This window comes from Buceros rhinoceros, unplaced genomic scaffold, assembly GCF_000710305.1.
Source record: "Buceros rhinoceros silvestris isolate BGI_N320 unplaced genomic scaffold, ASM71030v1 scaffold32991, whole genome shotgun sequence".
NCBI classification, from domain to species: Eukaryota; Metazoa; Chordata; class Aves; order Bucerotiformes; family Bucerotidae; genus Buceros; species Buceros rhinoceros.
In genome coordinates this window covers 27,168-44,948 of record NW_010393057.1, presented here as the reverse complement: position 1 = coordinate 44,948, position 17,781 = coordinate 27,168, and the positions used below count along the sequence as shown (strand labels likewise).

Genomic DNA, 17,781 nt, shown 5'->3' with positions numbered 1-17,781 from the left:
TGCATGCAGTTTATCAGTTTTCTTCCAAGAAGGTTGTGGAGTCTAATTGGAATCTAATCTGCAAGTTCAGACAGTGTCAGTGTCTGAAACATTTGAGGTATTGCCTGCAAAGTTGACCTATGCCTGGAGCTGGTCTCCACCATGAGGACGGCCAGTTTTTAAGAAACAGGCTTTGGGTCTGAATGTCATGCAGTTCTTCAGGGACGTTTAGGTCAGAGTGAGGTAGAGACAGTTGCCAGAAGCCATTCCTCAAGGGCTTCAACCTTTTAGAGTTGATATCTCATGGGAGGATGGGATGAGACACGGGAATATGCTTTAAGAGTCTGAAGAAATCCATCCAGAAAAGAGTTCTTTTGCATACCAGGTTTGTTAGGACACCAGCCCACGATGCCACCTACATAAGTAGGTGAAACAGGGGGAGAGAAGGGTTGTGTGCTGCCTACATGGACAGCAAGCTTAAGATGCCATCTGCAGGTGTCCAAAGCCCGTGGCTTCCATGTGACTGTTCCTTGCAGAAATGTCTTAAAATCTTGGAAGCTCATTTCTGTTACATTACAAGGGTAATGATCTGCACAGGTAACTGGCCTGCATAAAGCTGGGCTTTGCCCGCTTGCTAGAGCTATGTGTTCTTTTAGTAGTCTTCCTGCCCCCCAAAATAAGTCACTTCAGGTGGTGTGGTTGGAATAACCGTGCAGCAAACTGCTGTCCACGCTTCGTCAGGGTCAGACCTCCCAGTGCCTGACATCGACATTAGAAGTGTGCCAGTCAAGTGCTGGCAACCCAGATGCTTTCTCATTTCTTGTGTCTGGATTCCCTGTACCCTTCAATTTGGAAATATTTTGCCTATAAACACAGAAATCAGCACATTAGTCCAGAACTGAGGTTCATCAAGCTTTGCTGACAATTACCTCTCCTCCAGAAAGGTTGTTTTGATTGAGATTTGTTGCAGGGACAACTTCGAGATAACCTGTCTCCAGGCAGGCTTTTCTCCTGCCACAGTTGTTTCTAGCCCTTTGGCACATGGGTTCGCATCTTTCCCCAAGCTCTGACATTCTTCAGTCTGACTCAGCATGTTCTTCTTTGCCTCTGGGACTGTTCCTCTGCACGAAGTGAACTGCCTACGTAAAATATCAGGCAGATGCAGACTTAAATCAAGGACCAGGCAGAGCACTGGAGGTGAAATCTTTGCCTGATTTTGCTAGTATAAGGTTTTTGCTGCTGATTGCTTTATGATCAAGATGTCACTCGGGGTTGGTGTGAGCAAAGCTGTTAATTTTCAAGTAAGCTGTTGCTGATCTCTGAGCACTTCTTCTTGTGGCACTTTCTTCTCGCTCAAGAAGCTGTGTAAAATATAGACTGTTTTGCTTGAAAAACAAACCTGTCTGTCAGCAAACTACTAATAAGAGACTGGGTCTTTCTTTGTTACAGATCATGTGTAAGCCATTAGTAGATACTCTTGTCAAGTCCATCACAGCGGGAGCCAGGCAACATCAGCAGGTAAGAAGGAAAGCAAATAAGCAAAGCTGTATTTGACAGTCAGTTGGAGAAGTCACTTAGTCATGGCAGCTCGGATGGTGCTTATTGCTGCCTTTAGGGCTGCCCAGTTTTGAGAACTGGGCTTCCTGGGGTGGGGTGGGGTGGGGGGGAGCTTTTGCAAATACTGCCTTGCTGCTTCAGGTATGTGACTGAAGTCGCTTATATATTCACAGCCACGGGGGTTCTTTGGTAGCGCCTCCTTTAAAAACTGCCTGCAAAAGTCAGGCTTGAGGCCTGGTTGTTGTAGGGGATGCCTTCAGTCACTTCTTCTGTGATTACTTTCTCACTGGTAAGCTGTTCCTCTCTATTAATGCAGTGTGTTGAAATCCTAATGCTAACTCGAGGTTAACTTTCTGAGTCTGTTCCGCGCCTTGCCAGCTGTCCCGCATTTTCCAGGCCATGTGCTTGTGTGTCTATTTTGAAACCACCTGTACTATAGATCCGATTTTTGATGGTTGATTGCATGTGCCTGATTGGTGCAGCCTATCAATAAAACATTGCAGGGTGAGTGCACAGCTTGCTGCTGCATGAGCAGGGAACGAGGCCTGTCTCACTGCAGTGGCGCTGCCTTCCAAGCAGTGAATAACCAAAACCTCTTTAGGCCAATAGCACTGGGTCTCAAAACTTTCCCACCTCCTAGCTGAAATGCACGTCTGTCTCCTGCAGAAGTGCATCCTGACTTGACCTTTCTGATTCATAAATAGCTGTTTTATTGTTTCTGGTTGTTGGAGGGACTGTGAAGGGCTAGGTAGGTGTTCACAGTAAGGCTGCTTTACGTTGTCAGTGTAAATTGCATTTCAGGCTCTTTTACCCAACAAGAATGGCTCTGATTTAAAGGACAAAACAGAGAGTGAGTTAAGCTATTAGTAATTTCAGTGGATAGAAATAAGGATGTGCTACACAAATAACAAACAGATTAATTGTAAGGCACATACTTGATCCTATCCTCAAGAGACCAGAACAGCATCCCAAGCAGACAGCTTCATTGTGTGGGTATCTTTGCTTCCCCACAGGGAATAGCATTGTCCTTCTCTCAGGGCTTCCACAGTTAGCTGCTCAAGCTTTGTTTCCAGAGCCTGTTTATCTGTGGGTGGGAGGAGTAGGGGAGGACGTGCAGTGCGCTCTGTGTGGGAGACTGGGAAGAGAACATGGGTGTACTGCTGTTCAAACAAAGGCAATGTGGAGAGAAGCTGTGTAAAGCCCGTGGAGTTCGCAGTTGCGGCTTTGCGTTTATTGCACGCTGCTTCCTTTTCAGGATTTCTGGCTTTCCCTCACCAAATGTTTTAACTTGCCAGGTTTTCAATTAAGTTTTCCCACTGATTCTCAATTCTTAAAATGTGCTTTGGTGGTATCCGAGTAGGTAGGATAGGGGCCAAGCGTGGTGGGTGTATGTGGCAAAGTGATGTCATGGATAAAGGCGGCGGGGGGTGGGGGGGAACTTCTCTGCAGCTCCTGGCAGCCTCTGGGGGAGTGAGGTGGAGGGGTTCAGCTGCCAAAAGGGCTGTCCTAGCTCAGAGACCTGAAGACACCAAAGATCTCCTGATACTCTGACTTTGGCCAGCCCTGATGGTTGAGAGCTAAGTGGAATAGTATCCCATTTTCAGCCCTCAACATCGGCTTCTAGTCATTAAACTAGCTTAGTACCAGAGCCAAGAGGCTTAATTCCTCTTCTAACAATCCTGTTATTAATGCTCATCGTTCTGGCTGTGCAAGTTGCATCTGTATGAACAGCTAATCCCACTGTGATTTTGACATCTTGGCTCCACACATCCCCTTGGCAGGAGTCCTCAGGGCTGTGCTGGGTGGGGAGAGCCGTGCTCTGCACAGCAAGGTGGAGGGTCACAGCTCTGGCCAGGTGTCTCATGTCGGCCTGGAAATGAACCCCAGCACTCTGGCCCAGCAGGGCTGCTGGCCACTGGCCCAGCTGGCTTGGGAGAGGCTCTTCCCAAGGGTTAGGAGAAGCGGATGTGCCTTCAGGTTGGGCTTTTAGGTAGGTTTGAACAGAAGGAAAGGTGGTTCATGAGGAGGATGTAAGGGAAGGTGTTGCTTCCTCTTCGCCCCAGGTAACTTAGAGTTTGAGAGAGCAGCGTGGAGGTAGGAGGTCTGTTCATCTCTCCTCTTAACCAGACTGGTCTGTGAGGCTTTTAAGGTGAGATCTTGGTGTACATTGTCCAGCTCTTAATCCAGCTCTTGCTGGGGCCTCTAGTGTAAAGTCAGGCTTGATCGCCAGGTGATGGCCCCGTCCTGGCCTGGCTGAGGAGCTTTGCAGCACATTTCCCTATGTGCTCTGTAAGCCACACAGTGTATGGCAAGGCCTGGCCCATTCCCTGGCAGGAGTGGCTGGATGAAAGCTGTGATTTATTTTATCCAATGTCAGTGTTCGTTAACGTGAAATGTCTACTGCTGTGAAGTGAGTACGAGAATATTGGAAAGCGTAGTTGTCTGTGTGAACTGTGGGCTGTGGCCGATGACCTGGGTCTTGCATGGCTGCAGCCTTTCTGTGCATCCCGTCTTCCTCAGGTGCTCACCTCTACAACCTGGAGAAGATCGAGCCCTCAGCAGTGGTGTCGTGTCTGTGAAGACAGGTGTGATTGTAGCTGTCGGGTGGGTGTGCATGCCTTTCCAGGGGGTGCATTTCTTTGGCAGGTGTGATTGCTCTAGAGAAGGGTCTTTTGGAGATATCCAAAGGTATCAGAGGGTGCATCTTGATGCAAAGCTTAGCAGAAAAGAAGGAAGCTTCAGAATAAAAACTTCAGATCGTGTGACTGACATCGTCAGCCCTTTTCCTCTGTTCCTGTAGGCCTAAAGCAGCAGTAAGGTTGTTCACCTCCGTATTGAAGTAATTTGTGAAATGAAATGAACAGCACTTTGGGAGGTGAGAGCTCTTAAGGCGGTTTTAAACCTGGCTGACAGTGGCTGGGTTGGTAGGTTTTCCTAGCAGTAAGTTCAACCTGTATAACAAGTTTTAAACTGGAAAGGCAAATTTCCAATGGTCTTTGTGAGACTGAACTTGAAACTGCAGCTCATACATGTGGTCAAGTTCTGTCTTCTGATGTTACTCCTGGAGTGCAGATGCCTGCAGGAGACAGTAATACAGCAGTTTCCCTGGAAAAGGGAAGAGCTGGAGAGATTGGTGTCATTTGTGAGTGGGGCAACAAAGGGCAAGGGGTGCTTGACCAGGGAGGGGGGTTGTCATCCCACCCTGAATTCACTTAGTACCTGTTTAAACGTGTGCACCAGAAAGAGACAAGATGAAGATCTGTGTAACAGCAGATCTGTGATATCACCTTGTTTCAGGCAGTTCTTGTGTCTGAGCTGTATTTACCCCCTTTTGTGAGACCACACTGACTGGAGGACACTGAATCATGTTTCGCCAGTTCAAAAGCGCTGTGACTCTGGTAGCTGGAGCTTTGAGTGCTCAGTGTTACCTGTCGGCTGCCCTGCTTTTCAGTCTCTGTGCTTCTTGGAGTGTGGAGCTAAAGAAAACTGCTGTCCCAAAGGTGCCTGTGTGCGAGTTAAAATGCTTCAGGCTTTGGAAAAATGAGCACACTAATGTTTGGATGTCTTTCATTTATTGAACTGAACAGTCTGGTGGGTTTTGCTGTGGTTTGTTTGTTTGGGGTTTTTTCTGCTATGGTAGCAGTCAAGATCTTTTTTCTAAGCTCTTATTGATCTTTGCTTTCCCATATGTATAAGTTAAACTAATATATAACTTAAAGCTGCACTGTCTGCCCAGAGTATGGCCTGCCTCATGCCTGTGATGTGTTCTTGCGCCGCTGTCTGCTGTAGAAAGAAGTGAATAGAAAATGTATGAAATCACTAGATTGTAAGCAGCTACTGCAAAGCTTTTCAAGAGGACCTTTAGTGTGTAAGAAGTGCTACAAGTTAAAAAAGAAAGAAGGTGGGAAAGAATGACATTTTGGGGGTGGTCTAATCCAGCTTGTTGGATGCAGTTCTGAGGGCGGAGCTCCTGGGGATCAGTGGTGCTAACTATGACCTTGTACTTGCTGCAATGGCCAGCAGAAATGTCTTCAGTGGTAGGAAAATGGCACCAATGCACACATCACAATCTTCCTGTGCATACAGGCAGATTGATAGCTCTTTTACCAGCAAGGTGCCTACACCCAAATAAAGTGTAGCTAACATTTCAGGAATCCAGTTCCTGTGTGCATACCTGCATATGTACACGTGCTCTCAGTAGCTTAGGTACAAGGGACAGTGAGGGATACAGTCTTCGGTGATAAGACTGGTATGGGGAAATGCCCAGTCATCAAAACCCGAGCTTGTGTTATTCCTTTGAGTTGACCTAGTGCTAATGACTTGTGTTAAGCCCCTGGCACGGATGATCCTGTTGGCAGTGCACAGCCTTGCAGTCAGCCAGGCAGAGTGGTGTGGTTCTGACAGGTGAGGGAGGCTCACGCTGTTCTAAGGATGTTGCTGTCAGTCTGATGCGTTCCACCAGCACTAAACACATTCTCTCAAATTCTGTTTAGAAAAAGGATGTGTGTGAGCTCGTTCTCACTTCCTCCTTTCTTAATGCAATTTGACCTTACTACTGAATTGTTTTCCAGGAGACTCTGACCTTCAAATTACTTCCCTGTGCCTTGTTTCAGTGGGTGCAGTTTTGCTTTTTCAATAGGCACAAAAGGCTGGTTTCTCAGCTTATGCTGATGGAGTGTAAACCAAGGATCAAGATGTGTTTAATTTAATGCTTGTTGCATGGCTCAGCTACATACCAGAACCCTCCCGAGCCTTAGGTGAGGAATGTCTTCCTAGTTTATTTTTAGCAGCATCAGTATGATGAGCGTAGCTACAGTAACATCTAGTTCTGTAATCGTGCAGTCTTGGTTGTTCTTTGATGCTATCACAGCACAAACCCCTCGGTCGTGCATGGTTCACGTGGTGAGGTTCTTAGTGCCATGTCTGCCCCACTCTCATACATGCAGGGACCACCAGAGGAGCGGAAGAGTACATGAACTCATGTTTCTACCCTCCAAACTTAGTCTGAGGGTCAGGTGAAGGAGGTGAATGTGTGGCTGGTTGCACTGCGGTACCCAGGCTTCTGCAGGCAAGCGCATATTCCAAGTGCCAGCTCTGAATGGAAAACAGGCTGAAGCCTCTCCAGAAGCCGGGACAGGAACAACCCTGCTTTTCCCTCAGACATCCATCTCAGTGACCGGCAGTATCGGAACTGGTTTGGAAATAATGACTAGTGAATGAAACATCCGTTGCTGCCAAGAGTGAGGTGGTGTCCCCACCTCACGTGTATTGGCAGACACCTGGACCACTTGGTAACTTTTTCCTGGAATTTACACAAGTGATTTGATCCCTGTCCCTTTGGGAAAGGCACTAGGAGTGTACACTTCCACACAGTTCCTAAGAGCCTTTGCAGTTATTTTTGCACTGTGGTCACATATCAGTTTGACTACGTTCCTTCTTATTTACATTTACATTTAAAGCTATATTGATCAAGGCTGTTGCAGTAGGTGGGACCATAACGATGCTGTATATGTCCATCAGATGAGCTTATTTTCTGTGATTTGGCTAGAACTCTGCAAAGCTGATGTAAGTGCAGAGCTGTTGTGAAACTAATAAGTCATTTTACTTAGTGTGGAGATGAGAATGGGCACCAAGACAGAGTTCAAAATGTCATCTTATGTCATATAGATTCATTAATATTGCAAAATGTGCTTTTGTAAAGTCTGTGACAAGGAACCCTTTAAGATCTGTCTAACAGAGAGTGTATTTTAGGTAAGTTGCTAATTAATCTTGGTGTTTTGGCAGTCTCCCCAAAGGGATCAAACAAGTAGAGACGTAATTTTACAGAACTGAAGCAATTCTGTGCCAAAGCTGCCATCACCAGAAGAGTAAAATATGATCCCAAAGTTCTGCCAAAGAGGTCTTGGCTGGTTGGCAGTTATCCTTCAGAACAGTTTATGCTCTGTGTAAATATCTAAGTTAAAAAGTAATTAAACTTGAATACAGCAAGAACATAAAAGCGCTGCAAAGCAGCAGCAGCCAGCACCCCTCTGTGTGCGTGGGGGAGTACTGGGACGTGCTGGGATGGATGAAGGGATCCCTGCGTTACCGCTCCATGCATGCCTGCCTGCTCACAGAGCTCCCAGCAGGTGGGATAGGCAGGCCTTGTTACGGAATACTTTTCACAAGCTGTTACTAATAGCGAGCACAATAAACCTCCCCAGATAAGTACCAGCACCAGTTCAGCTCTGCCTCCTCTGCATCAGAAATGAGAACCGGGCTGCTGGTGCTGGCTAAGCGCCGGCCATGACCAGGATGTACCATTCCTTCAAAGCACCCTCCATCCCCTCGCAGCAGAGGAACACGCTGTGTCCTCCGCAGAGGTGGCACTGGGAGTAGGGCTTGTCTCAGGGCCCAGCTGAGGTGAGCTAACCTTCAGAGGGTGAGTTACCCCCAGGTAGCGATGGCTTCTGTGTGACGGAGTGTTAGAGTGGCTGCTGGCTGCAGACTTCTTCCTTTCTGTGGTGTTCCCTGCTCAGTGTGCACCCTCTCTTCAGTGAAGAGAAATCGTCTGCAGCTGGAAGCTGCGTGTCAAACTGACACTTTACTCCAGTGTCCTGCTCCTGTTCCTGTTTTAGTTGTGTGTAAGGAGATGGTCAAGGAGATCCTGTGTTTAGCAAGGTAAAGCTGAACTATGGGTGGGCTCTTGCACGTTTTTGAGCTCTCTGATCAGGAGCCAGCAAAGCCCTGTGACATGTGCTAGCTCTAGGTATGTAAACTGTCTCTCTGAAGTCGGAGGGGAAGCAGTTGAATGCTTAAGTGCTTTGCTGGGTCAGGGCCAGAGTGCTCTACATTTCCGTGTAGAGGTTTTTAATTCCTAGGCCTTCAGGATGATTGTGGATGTGGATTACTGCATCCCAACCTTTCATTTTTGAGAGTGTCTCTTGCACTGGGAGAGCTCAAAGAAACGATCTTCCCTTGGCAAGTCGGAGGACGTTGACAGCATCTATAAATAGCCTCTGATGTTCTTTGGAAAGGTGTCTGATTGTGGCGCTCTGCTGAACTGCTTTGTAAGCCATGTTTCTGTCTCCCTTTCCCCTCACTGGTGTGAGATGGTTGAAAATTTAAGAAGATCTGTTTAAATTTTTCAGATTCTTGTGACTGATTTGACGCTGAATGCTTGAAATCCCACGGCATGAGTTTTTACTTGTATTTGCATTGAGAACTCTGCGTACTCCTGGTGTATCAGTTGAACAAGGGGCCCCATCACTGAGTCTGCAGGGTCTCTGTGGAGCATCATGCGTGTTTTTAGCTCTTTATGTTTGTTCATTTTTTCTGTCATATCAGTTTTTTGATTGAATTTCTTGGTGCCTTTAAATGTCCCCTGTGTCTTTAGCAGAAAGTGTCCAGCATATAGCTGCCTGCATGGCCCACGTCAAATCCATAATGAGAGCAGGAAGTTAATTACCTGGCACAGAGGAACTGCCCAGCATGCAGTCCCGGTCTTTGTATTCCACCATACTCCGTGCAGCACAAACAACAAGAAAAAACTCTTACTTGCCTCTTTCTTCTGATTCTGGAGGTGTAGACTGTGTTTATTCTGCTGCTCAGCTGTTGGTTGTGATGATCACGTACCAAATCCTCGGTAATGGAGGAAACATTCTAGTCTGTTATTGGGAAGAAATAAGATAATTAAAAGGTTACGTTTACTGTAGACACAGCTGCTGGCAAGAGTTCTCCAGGGATGGGACTGATTGGCAACATTAACACCCTGCACATCGGCTGGACTTGCTGAGTTCAATAGATACCACAGCACCATGAGTTTCCAAGACTGAGTCATTTCCTAGCTTCTGAAATGAAACTTGCCGCCTGACACGTGGGGCATTGATAGCTTTTAAAATGAGAGGGAACCACCCAAGTGTGCTGTGCTCAGCCTGACAGACTTAGTCCCTTCGACCATTTGATGAGTAGATGTTTGTGTAGAGCAAATGGGAAAAGTCCTTCCCCTTGCAGTGGAGGTCATTGCCGTGTGTTTAATAACAGCGTAACGAAAACAGGAGGGGAAGAAGTAATGTCTGTGGTTGTGATGAAATTGGGGACTATTGCAGTCATACGGGCTCAAGTAATATTCACCCTACAAAATATTATAAAACCATCAGGGTAGAATCCTGTTTGTTGAAGTTCTGGGTAATGATTTCTGCTGTGTTGACAGCAGGCTGTTGGATCTTGGTTTGGAAATACTAGGAGGTGTGTTGGAAGGGTGTTTCGTTGGTAAGAGAGGGAAGATCAGGGGTTCTGCAGCATAAAGTGAAATACCAACATGGACTGTATTCACCGACAAGGATGTTCTTAAGAGTTCGTATAGAAGGTGGTAGGTCCCTTTTTGGTGCTGTTTGGAGGAGCAAGAGGAATGGGCTTTGGCTGCTGCTGTTCTGGCTTTCCGTTGGCGTGTAGTAAAATGCCAGTCTGCAAAAGGTGAAGCCCCAGAAAGGGGTCTGGGTTTCTCTGCAGGATTTCTCAGCAGCCTCCCAGCAGAGCAGGGTCTCAGGCTGCATCTCTCTCCCACGGGCATCGTGCAGTCTGTCATGTCATGATGCTTCTCTTGGTGGATTCTGCAGAATGGAAGGGTCTGCTGGCGAGTGTCCAAATCGACGAACCTGCTGAGTTCAACCCAGTATGATTTCCAGCTATTTTTCTTTTCCTTAGCGGCACTGTTTGTTTCCATGTTCTAAGCTAACAGTTTTACTGACGTGTGAGTACTGGTTTGGATTTTTTTTTTTATATTGCTTGAAAGATAAACTTCAATAGTTGACGTTTGAGTGAATTCTAATTTCTCATTATCTGCTGATAAATGTTTGCAAAGGATGAAACCCTTTGTCCTTGCAACATCAAGACTGGTCTAGTGAATCAGGGACAGCAGCTGAAAGACAGTGTCTAGGCAACATGAGGGTTTTTTTTTTTAATGTGTTCTGCTCTTAAATCTCTTAAATTATTAAATTTGACTTTAGCGAAGTCTCTTTAAAATAGGCTGCATTATGCAGTAGCTGCTTTCTGAATAGCCTAAAGAAAATCCCATTGCAGGTCTCTCCTGAATTGGGGAAAATTGGCTTTGTTGTGCAGAGGAGACATCTGGCTTAGGCAGTGTTGGGAGGAGCAGCCAGGGAGGGCACAGTTTTGGTTTTGCTCTTACCAAGGTGTGCAAGTAACTTGAGGTGTCAGTGGGGCTTCTTGATGTTTGATAATACAGCATTTGTGTAAAATAAAAATTGACAAAATGAAAGCTTTGGGGATACTTTGTTTGTGTTTTTTTGTTTGTTTGTTTTTTCCAAGAGGAAAGGCCAGGGTCAAGAGAAAGGATAGTGCCCCAAATGACTTTTCTCGATCCTTGGTAATGTTTCTTCGAGCCTCAGCTACTGGGATGTTCTGCGAGAATCTTTGCTTCCATTTCTTGCTCTGGTGTTTAGTGAGGAGTGTCAAAGCAAGCTGGAAATGCTCTAAAGTAAGCAGGGCCAGATTAAGAAACCGAATTGTCGTAGAATGTTTTTTAGTTGTGACTTTGTCCTTAACTTGGCAGAGAAGTGTATTTGGAGAGGGCAATGGGCCCTCTTTTAATGTGGGCAGAGAGAAGCTTGGATGCATTGCACAGCATCCATTGTCGTTCTTTTCTCCTCTGCTGTCGGTGTGCCCCATGGTACCAGTATTGCCCACTAACGTTTCAGTCCCCTAATTGGGCATTGCAGAGAGAGCAAGAACACGTCAGCGCTCATGGGCGCTGGTCTGTGTTCTGCTACAGATTTATCTTTTGTTCTCATGGCTGACTTAATTATGGCATCTTTTTATTTTTCAAGAATTTAGGATAATAAGATATTGACTTTTTTTTTTTTTTTTGAGAGAAACATTAAGACTGATTGGCCTTTCTGATACAGTAAGTGGTTACCCCAGGGAGAAATGAATCTGTGTTCACCAAAGCAGCAGACCAATATATGGATTGTCCGGATGGATTGCTGTGTCTGGAGGGGCTGCCTGTGGCCTCTGGTAAAGAGGAGCACAAGGTAAATGATGTCTTGCCCAGCCCTGAGCGCTCATTGGCTGAACTGTTGGTGTATGTAACTGGAATATCTGAAGCGAGGATCTAATACCATCAGCGAGGCCTGGCCCAGGAGTCCAGTGTGTTATTTTAGATGTTCGTTGTTTTGATGGCCCAGTGTCCTGCAGACCCTTCATCTCGGGCAGAAAGCCTGCCAGCATAGCCCAGTATTTAACATGCAGATAACCTCTGAAAAATTGCAGTGTCAAATCTTCTCCCTGTGTGTACTGACTCATCTCTACTGCCTTTAAAATCGAGAGCAACATCTTATTCCTGTCACCAGTTCTTGTTAGATTGTGGTGGCCGCAGGAGGGAACTATGATTACTTTTATTTTACTGATTGTTTTTTAATGATTTTTCCCCCCTCCTTTCCCAGCTTCCTGCAGAACAGTGCTGAAGGAAGCAGCTGTACTGTCCCCACTTGTACTGGGCATCACTGTCCTGTTGCAGTGCGCAGCTCTCCCAAATGGGCTCCTCTGCTTAGGGAAGTGCCGGAGGAGGCTCTTGCTCCGACAGGGATATCCTCTAGAGCCCTGTTGGAGGAGGAACCAAGCATGGAAAAAAATCCGCCTCTCAACAGCAGCGGAGAGAACACGATTTCAGAGTCCTTGATTAAACAAACGAAGTAATGATGTTTTAGGGCATGAAGAAACCTGCAAGTGAGAGCTGTGGATGTGCCCTGGTCCACAGGTAGGCTGCTCCAGTCTGCTAGTCCTGGCTTTTCTGCTGGCTCAAGTACATTTATAAAACCATATAGGTGTGACTTGGTGAGTGAATGCAAAGACTTTTTTCCCCGTACGGCTAAGGCTGATATAACTCAGCTGCATTCTGTTGAGGTGGTTTCCATGGGGTGTAGCTCATCCCACGTTTTCAGCGAGATGAAGCGGTGGTGGTTTAAGTGCTTGTGTCTCGCAATAGCTGTTTTCATGTTGTGGAGGAGGATGCGCCAGCGTAGCTAATGTCGTAGAACTTCTTGTAGCACAGACAAGTACTCCGTAGCGGCAGAATGAAGTTAACAGCCCATCTGATCAATGTGACAGCTGCTGCTCAGAGCCTTGGGAATAGTTAGGAGAATTGCATAGATTTGTTAACTTTTCCTTGCTGCTGCTTAAAGCAGGACATTGAGTCACGGGTGAAGAGGTTTATGAAAGATAATAAAAATAAAGAGGAGAGGGGAGTCAGCAGGAGAGGTGGAAAGATGGAGTTTTCTTCGCAGTCAGTTTTGTCTCAATTGCTGTCTTCCAGGGAGCTTTGCCCTTTTCGGTAAGCAAGGTAGTAAAACCTCAAATCCAAAGCAGAGCTTCCAGAGTGGGGCCAAGGTCTAAGTGTAGCACCTCATCCTGTGCGTGTGGTTTTCCCCTACTTGCAGGCGTTTGAGCAAGAGTTTCCACCATCCCTGAGTCATTGGTGTTGAGCCTCTCTCATGGAGGTGCTGCTTTTCCATTTTTTCCACTACTGAGATAGTGACTGGAAAGTTGGGCCGCACTGGGAATTACTGGAATTTTTTGCTCCAGCTTAAAGGGACACACAAATCCTGGTGTTTGCCAACTGCTTTCTTTAGAAACTGGCTAGATGGAGGGATGTTGGCTGTTTCAGAGGTTTTTTAGGTTCCTGGATGGAAAGCATCCTGCTGTATTTGTGAAACTGCTTTTTTACTAGGAAGGAAGAACAGGTACAAGCTTCCATGGATGAAACTGGGTCGTGATGTGGGTTGGTTTGTTCTCAAACACTGAAAATTGCAAGAGCTTGGTGACCTAGGGTGTTTGGTGGGGTACACTGAGTAAGAGTCCCTTTCTCGTCCAAGGTTGTAAAATGTCAATTAGGCGTCACTTAAATGCTTTACATGTTGTCATTAACTCGCCTTGCAAAATTTTCCTCATCTGTCTGTCGAAGGAATTTAATTTAAACTGTAAAATGTAATTTGTTTTGATCACTTTTTGGCAAGGAGAATTTTGTTCCTGGGCTCATAAATCGCCTGTTTGGTGGGGTTTTTTTGGCAAGACCAGACTGAGGGAGCGGTAGGAGGAAACTCCTCTCTGGCCCCAAGCATGATGCTTGGTGCAGAGGGTAGTGGTTGTTGTGTGCGGGTTTCTAGTCGGTGATTACTTCAGCGACATTGTTGTGTCTCATCTGTTTGTGGAGGTGAGGGCAAATTCGCAGACTTGGAAACTGGTGTCTGGTAGGACAACTGTGCTGGCCAGGTTGTATCGTGCTCACATTCTGCCTTCCTCAGACGGCAATATTGGACCTTGTAAAGGCCGGCTGAGGGAACGCCTTGAGAGACGTGATTGATTAGTCTGACACTGGATTATAGCAGGAAATACTGAATTTGGCTCCTGAGCCAGATGATGATGCAGAATAGATTTGTCCTTAACTTTGGAAAGGATCTTTTTTTATCTCAGCTCCCCCAGAGAATTTGCAGCTTGGTCCTGAGGACGTTAACAGGCTGTGTGAAGCTCCAGAGCGTTAAGTTAGTCACAAATTTAAGTCCTCTGTTAAAAATTGTCAAGGCAGTTCTCAGCCAAGAAGATTCTTGCAAGCAGTGTTGGAGTACTCAGTCTTTTATAATCCTGATGATAATATGTCAAGAAAGGTTAGGAAACTTGCATATGTGTGTGTATATGTATATAGCATTGAACTGCCTTTGTCCTGAACAGCCTGCCGAGAATTCGTTGTGGAGCAGGGAATGCCATTGTCGTGAGCCTTATTCTTCTTTACCTCTCAGAATTTGCCCTTTTGAATAAGCTTCTAGGCTGTTCCTAACTTGCACTCTGCCTGCCAACCTGTTATCAAGCAGACGAGTAGCTTACAGGCTCAGAAATGTTCCAATGCGTGAAACAAATGTGGTAGAGAAATGACAAGCAAGCCCTCAAACTCTGTTGGAGCCTTTCTCTCAATCCCACGCCCAGTGTAAACGTAAAAATAGAGTCGTTTAACCGTGGGAGCAGAAATGGGGCTAGATTGGTACTTGCTTCTGCTTGCATGTTGTTGTGTTTTCACAGAAGCTTGGATAGTAATTGGAAGAGGCTTTTGCTGTGGTGCTGGGGATATCCTGCCCTGGAGTAATAAATGACACGTTATTCTCCTATAACCAAGAGTCCCATAAGCTGGCGCTTGCTGAGGGTTTGGGGTGTTGGAGGGGGTTGTTGTTTTCTTTTTTTAAACATGTAACAAATTGCAGAAAGCTGAGGAATTTGTTTCATAGCTTGACTATTTCCTAACATTCAAAGAAAGCTTATTTAGAATTTCCCATATTCTTGGCATCTGTTCTACCCCAGCTTTCCCGGCAGCGTTTGTCCCGAACGCAGTGTGTGATTCATGTGATTGCAGGCTCGAAGGGCTTGGTAGGTGAGAATTTCTAGAAGTGCAATTATTTTCTGCTGTATCCCTGTGGTTGTAGAATAATCTTAATGCTGGCACTGAATCAGAATGTGCTGGCAGGTCAGGTGATGCTGTAGCTGTGTTGCTGTGGCGTGTATCCAGAGGGGAGTCATCAGCCCTCTGAAATACCAGCGTGGTGTGATAACACCTGTATATTTTTGTCTCTTGGACTATATATTATATATAAAGGGAAAAAGTTGCTCTTGCCACGCTGATGACATGCTTCATGTTGATAAAACTGTGTTCACGATGCAAAAATGATAGGCATAAGGTGTGGAAAATCGATCCTGATGTCTTTGGTAAGCGTTCAAACTCCCCGCTGCTTCTATTATAATGTGCAGGGAGGTCTGGTGTAGCTCAGATGCTGTCCTGGGTCAGACTCAATGAGGCATTTCTGTCCTGCATGTGCTTCAGGGAAGCCAATTAAACTTACGCCTCTCTCCTGAAAGCTGGAAATGCTGTAAGGGACTTTGGAAGGGTTGGTCAGCTGCAGCCGTCAAGCTGCTTTGAAATCATCTGACGAAATGGCTGTGAAAAAACTCAGACATGGAGCTTGGCCTGTGCAGTGTGGGCACATCTTCAGGTCCTTGCTCCTCTGATGGTGGCAGTGGGTGACTGCTGATTTCATGTCTTTTCTCGTGGGAGTGTGTCTGTGTGGTATCTTCTTCCATGTGCTTGCAAAGCCACTTCCAGGCACTCCTAAAACACCTGGGACAGAGAAAAGCGTCTTTTCGCATCAGAAACAAGCGTCTTCCTGCTAACACAGTGCTTCTCTATGAAAAACAACCCTGAATTTAGGTCATGCCTTCATCTCTTTCACACTGCAAGCAGAATTTCTACATAATTGCAAGGGCTTGTTGGGTTTTGGCTTTTCTCTTTCACAACTGGGGTGATTGAAAGACATCTTGATGTATTCCGCTCCCTCCAGCCCACCTGGGTGGTGACTCACCTGGATGGACGCTGGGGAGAGCTGCTCTGCTGACCTACACGCCTGCACTGGGTATATTTGCATTCAGTAGGAAAACAGTGGTGAGTTGGTAGGGCTTAATCCGGTGCTTGCCATTGCAATAGTCAGGCAGCATGGCTTGTCCTTTACTGCAGAGGGTAGAGGGAGGTTGTATAACCCAGCACCCCGCCAGCCTGCGCTCCTCTTTAGCATCTAAATAAGATAGGTGAGTGCATCTGGGAATTACCAGCACGTCTCAGTTACTGCAGAGAGCATGTTTACTATTTCAGAAAGAAATCTTGGCCGTTTATGCTGAATGGTGTTTTGTGTAATCATTGTAGATAAGAAAGAAAGAAACAAAGCTGGCAGAGGTCACAGGGTCAGGGCTGCAGTTAGTTCCTGTTTGTTCTCTTCTCTCACATGCACTGATAATGAGCATTTCTGCCTCATTTAGTCGCGTGGTTGATAGATATATGTGGGAGTGGATGTAGGTATCTACTATCCTTGCTTGAATAGACTTTGCTTTGATTTATTTTTGTATTTTTATGGTCTTCCTTTTTAAAAACTGACATTAAGGAGAAGGTATTTTGATTAGGCAACTGGGTGGTTCCTCGGGCACAGAATGGGCTGCAGCATCTCCTCCATCTTTGATAAAAAGTCTAATGTGGCTGTCAACGGCTTGTAACTATTCTCACCCATTTTCATTTCAGAGTGTGTGCATATGGGGGAAGATGACTGTCTCTTCTGAGCTGGACTGGAGTTTGGTAGCTGGGACTCTTGGGTCTTCTGCTATTTTTGTCCATTTGTGAAGTGTTGCTAATACTTGGCTCTCTCATAAAGCCATCATGAACACAGCAGGCTTGATTTGGCACTGAGGAAACGCAGAGAATCCTCTATGATATTCTCGGGAACAGTAGCATTCTGTCAGCCTCCAACATTGCCAAATGCTTGTAAGACCTTCCAAAATATCAGTGATGCTGGGGAGGGCGGGAGAGAGAGGGACAGAACTGGGTAGATGTTGAGGGACAGAACTGGGTAGATGTTGAGCTCCAGCTCTGTGCTGAATTTTATGGGAGTACTTTCCAAATCTGGGATTGCTGCTGGTCTGTGATGTCATAGTAAGACATGCAGCTGGTCCCTATATCGTGTCTAAAAGATGCATCATGAACACGTTAAGGGTAAGTGAGGGACTGTGAGAAATGAGGGGAATTGATAGCATTCTGGTGCAGATGATTTGAACTAGGTGGGGTGGCTTGGCTTCTCCTAAGGTGTTCCACGTGTGGCCTTGCACTTCAAAAGTCTTGATGAGGAGGTAGGAATTGGTTGTGTAAGGCCTGTGCCTCCTCTAGTGAACAGGTCCCAGCTGCTTTTGAGGAAGCTGTAAGAAGATAGTCAGGAACCAGACATGGAATGTGTGCATTGGGAAAGTATATTTTTTCTACTGCTCAGCAAGGAGAGGGCTTCTGTCTTCAAGAGCAAGCTTGTACAGTGCTGATTTTTGTTTTGCTTAAATGGGTGTGAATGCAAACATCTTGCCTGCTTGCTTTCACATAAGTTTCTTGTACACAGGTATTTTCTTGGGTGCATACTGCACACACACTAGAACCTCTGTTTCACAGGACAAAAAATAGATAGATTTTGTGATTTTTTTTTTTTTTTCTTTCTAAAGAATCTTTTTGGATTACTAGTACTGTCACAGAAGCACCACCAAATGGTAGTGACATTTGTTGTCAGATGTGACTAGTAATGGGAGGAGCCTCATTCCAGGACATGGCTTGGAAAATCCTCTGAACAGCCTCTTTTTTTTTTTTTTTTTTTTTGGGGTTTTTTTAAAAAAAACTTTGGGGGTCTG

General features: G+C 45.9%; 1 protein-coding gene across 1 annotated transcript in view; it reads left to right on the top strand.

Moving 5' to 3' along the window:
* The window catches only part of MYBBP1A (MYB binding protein (P160) 1a), a gene marked incomplete at its 5' end in the record, with an annotated part of 56,149 nt that overhangs the window by 20,676 nt on the left and 17,692 nt on the right, over window positions 1–17,781 (top strand). The window contains one exon of the mRNA XM_010144733.1: window positions 1,429–1,497. Coding sequence (XP_010143035.1) covers window positions 1,429–1,497 — 69 coding nt within the window. The remainder of the gene's footprint in view (window positions 1–1,428; window positions 1,498–17,781) is intronic.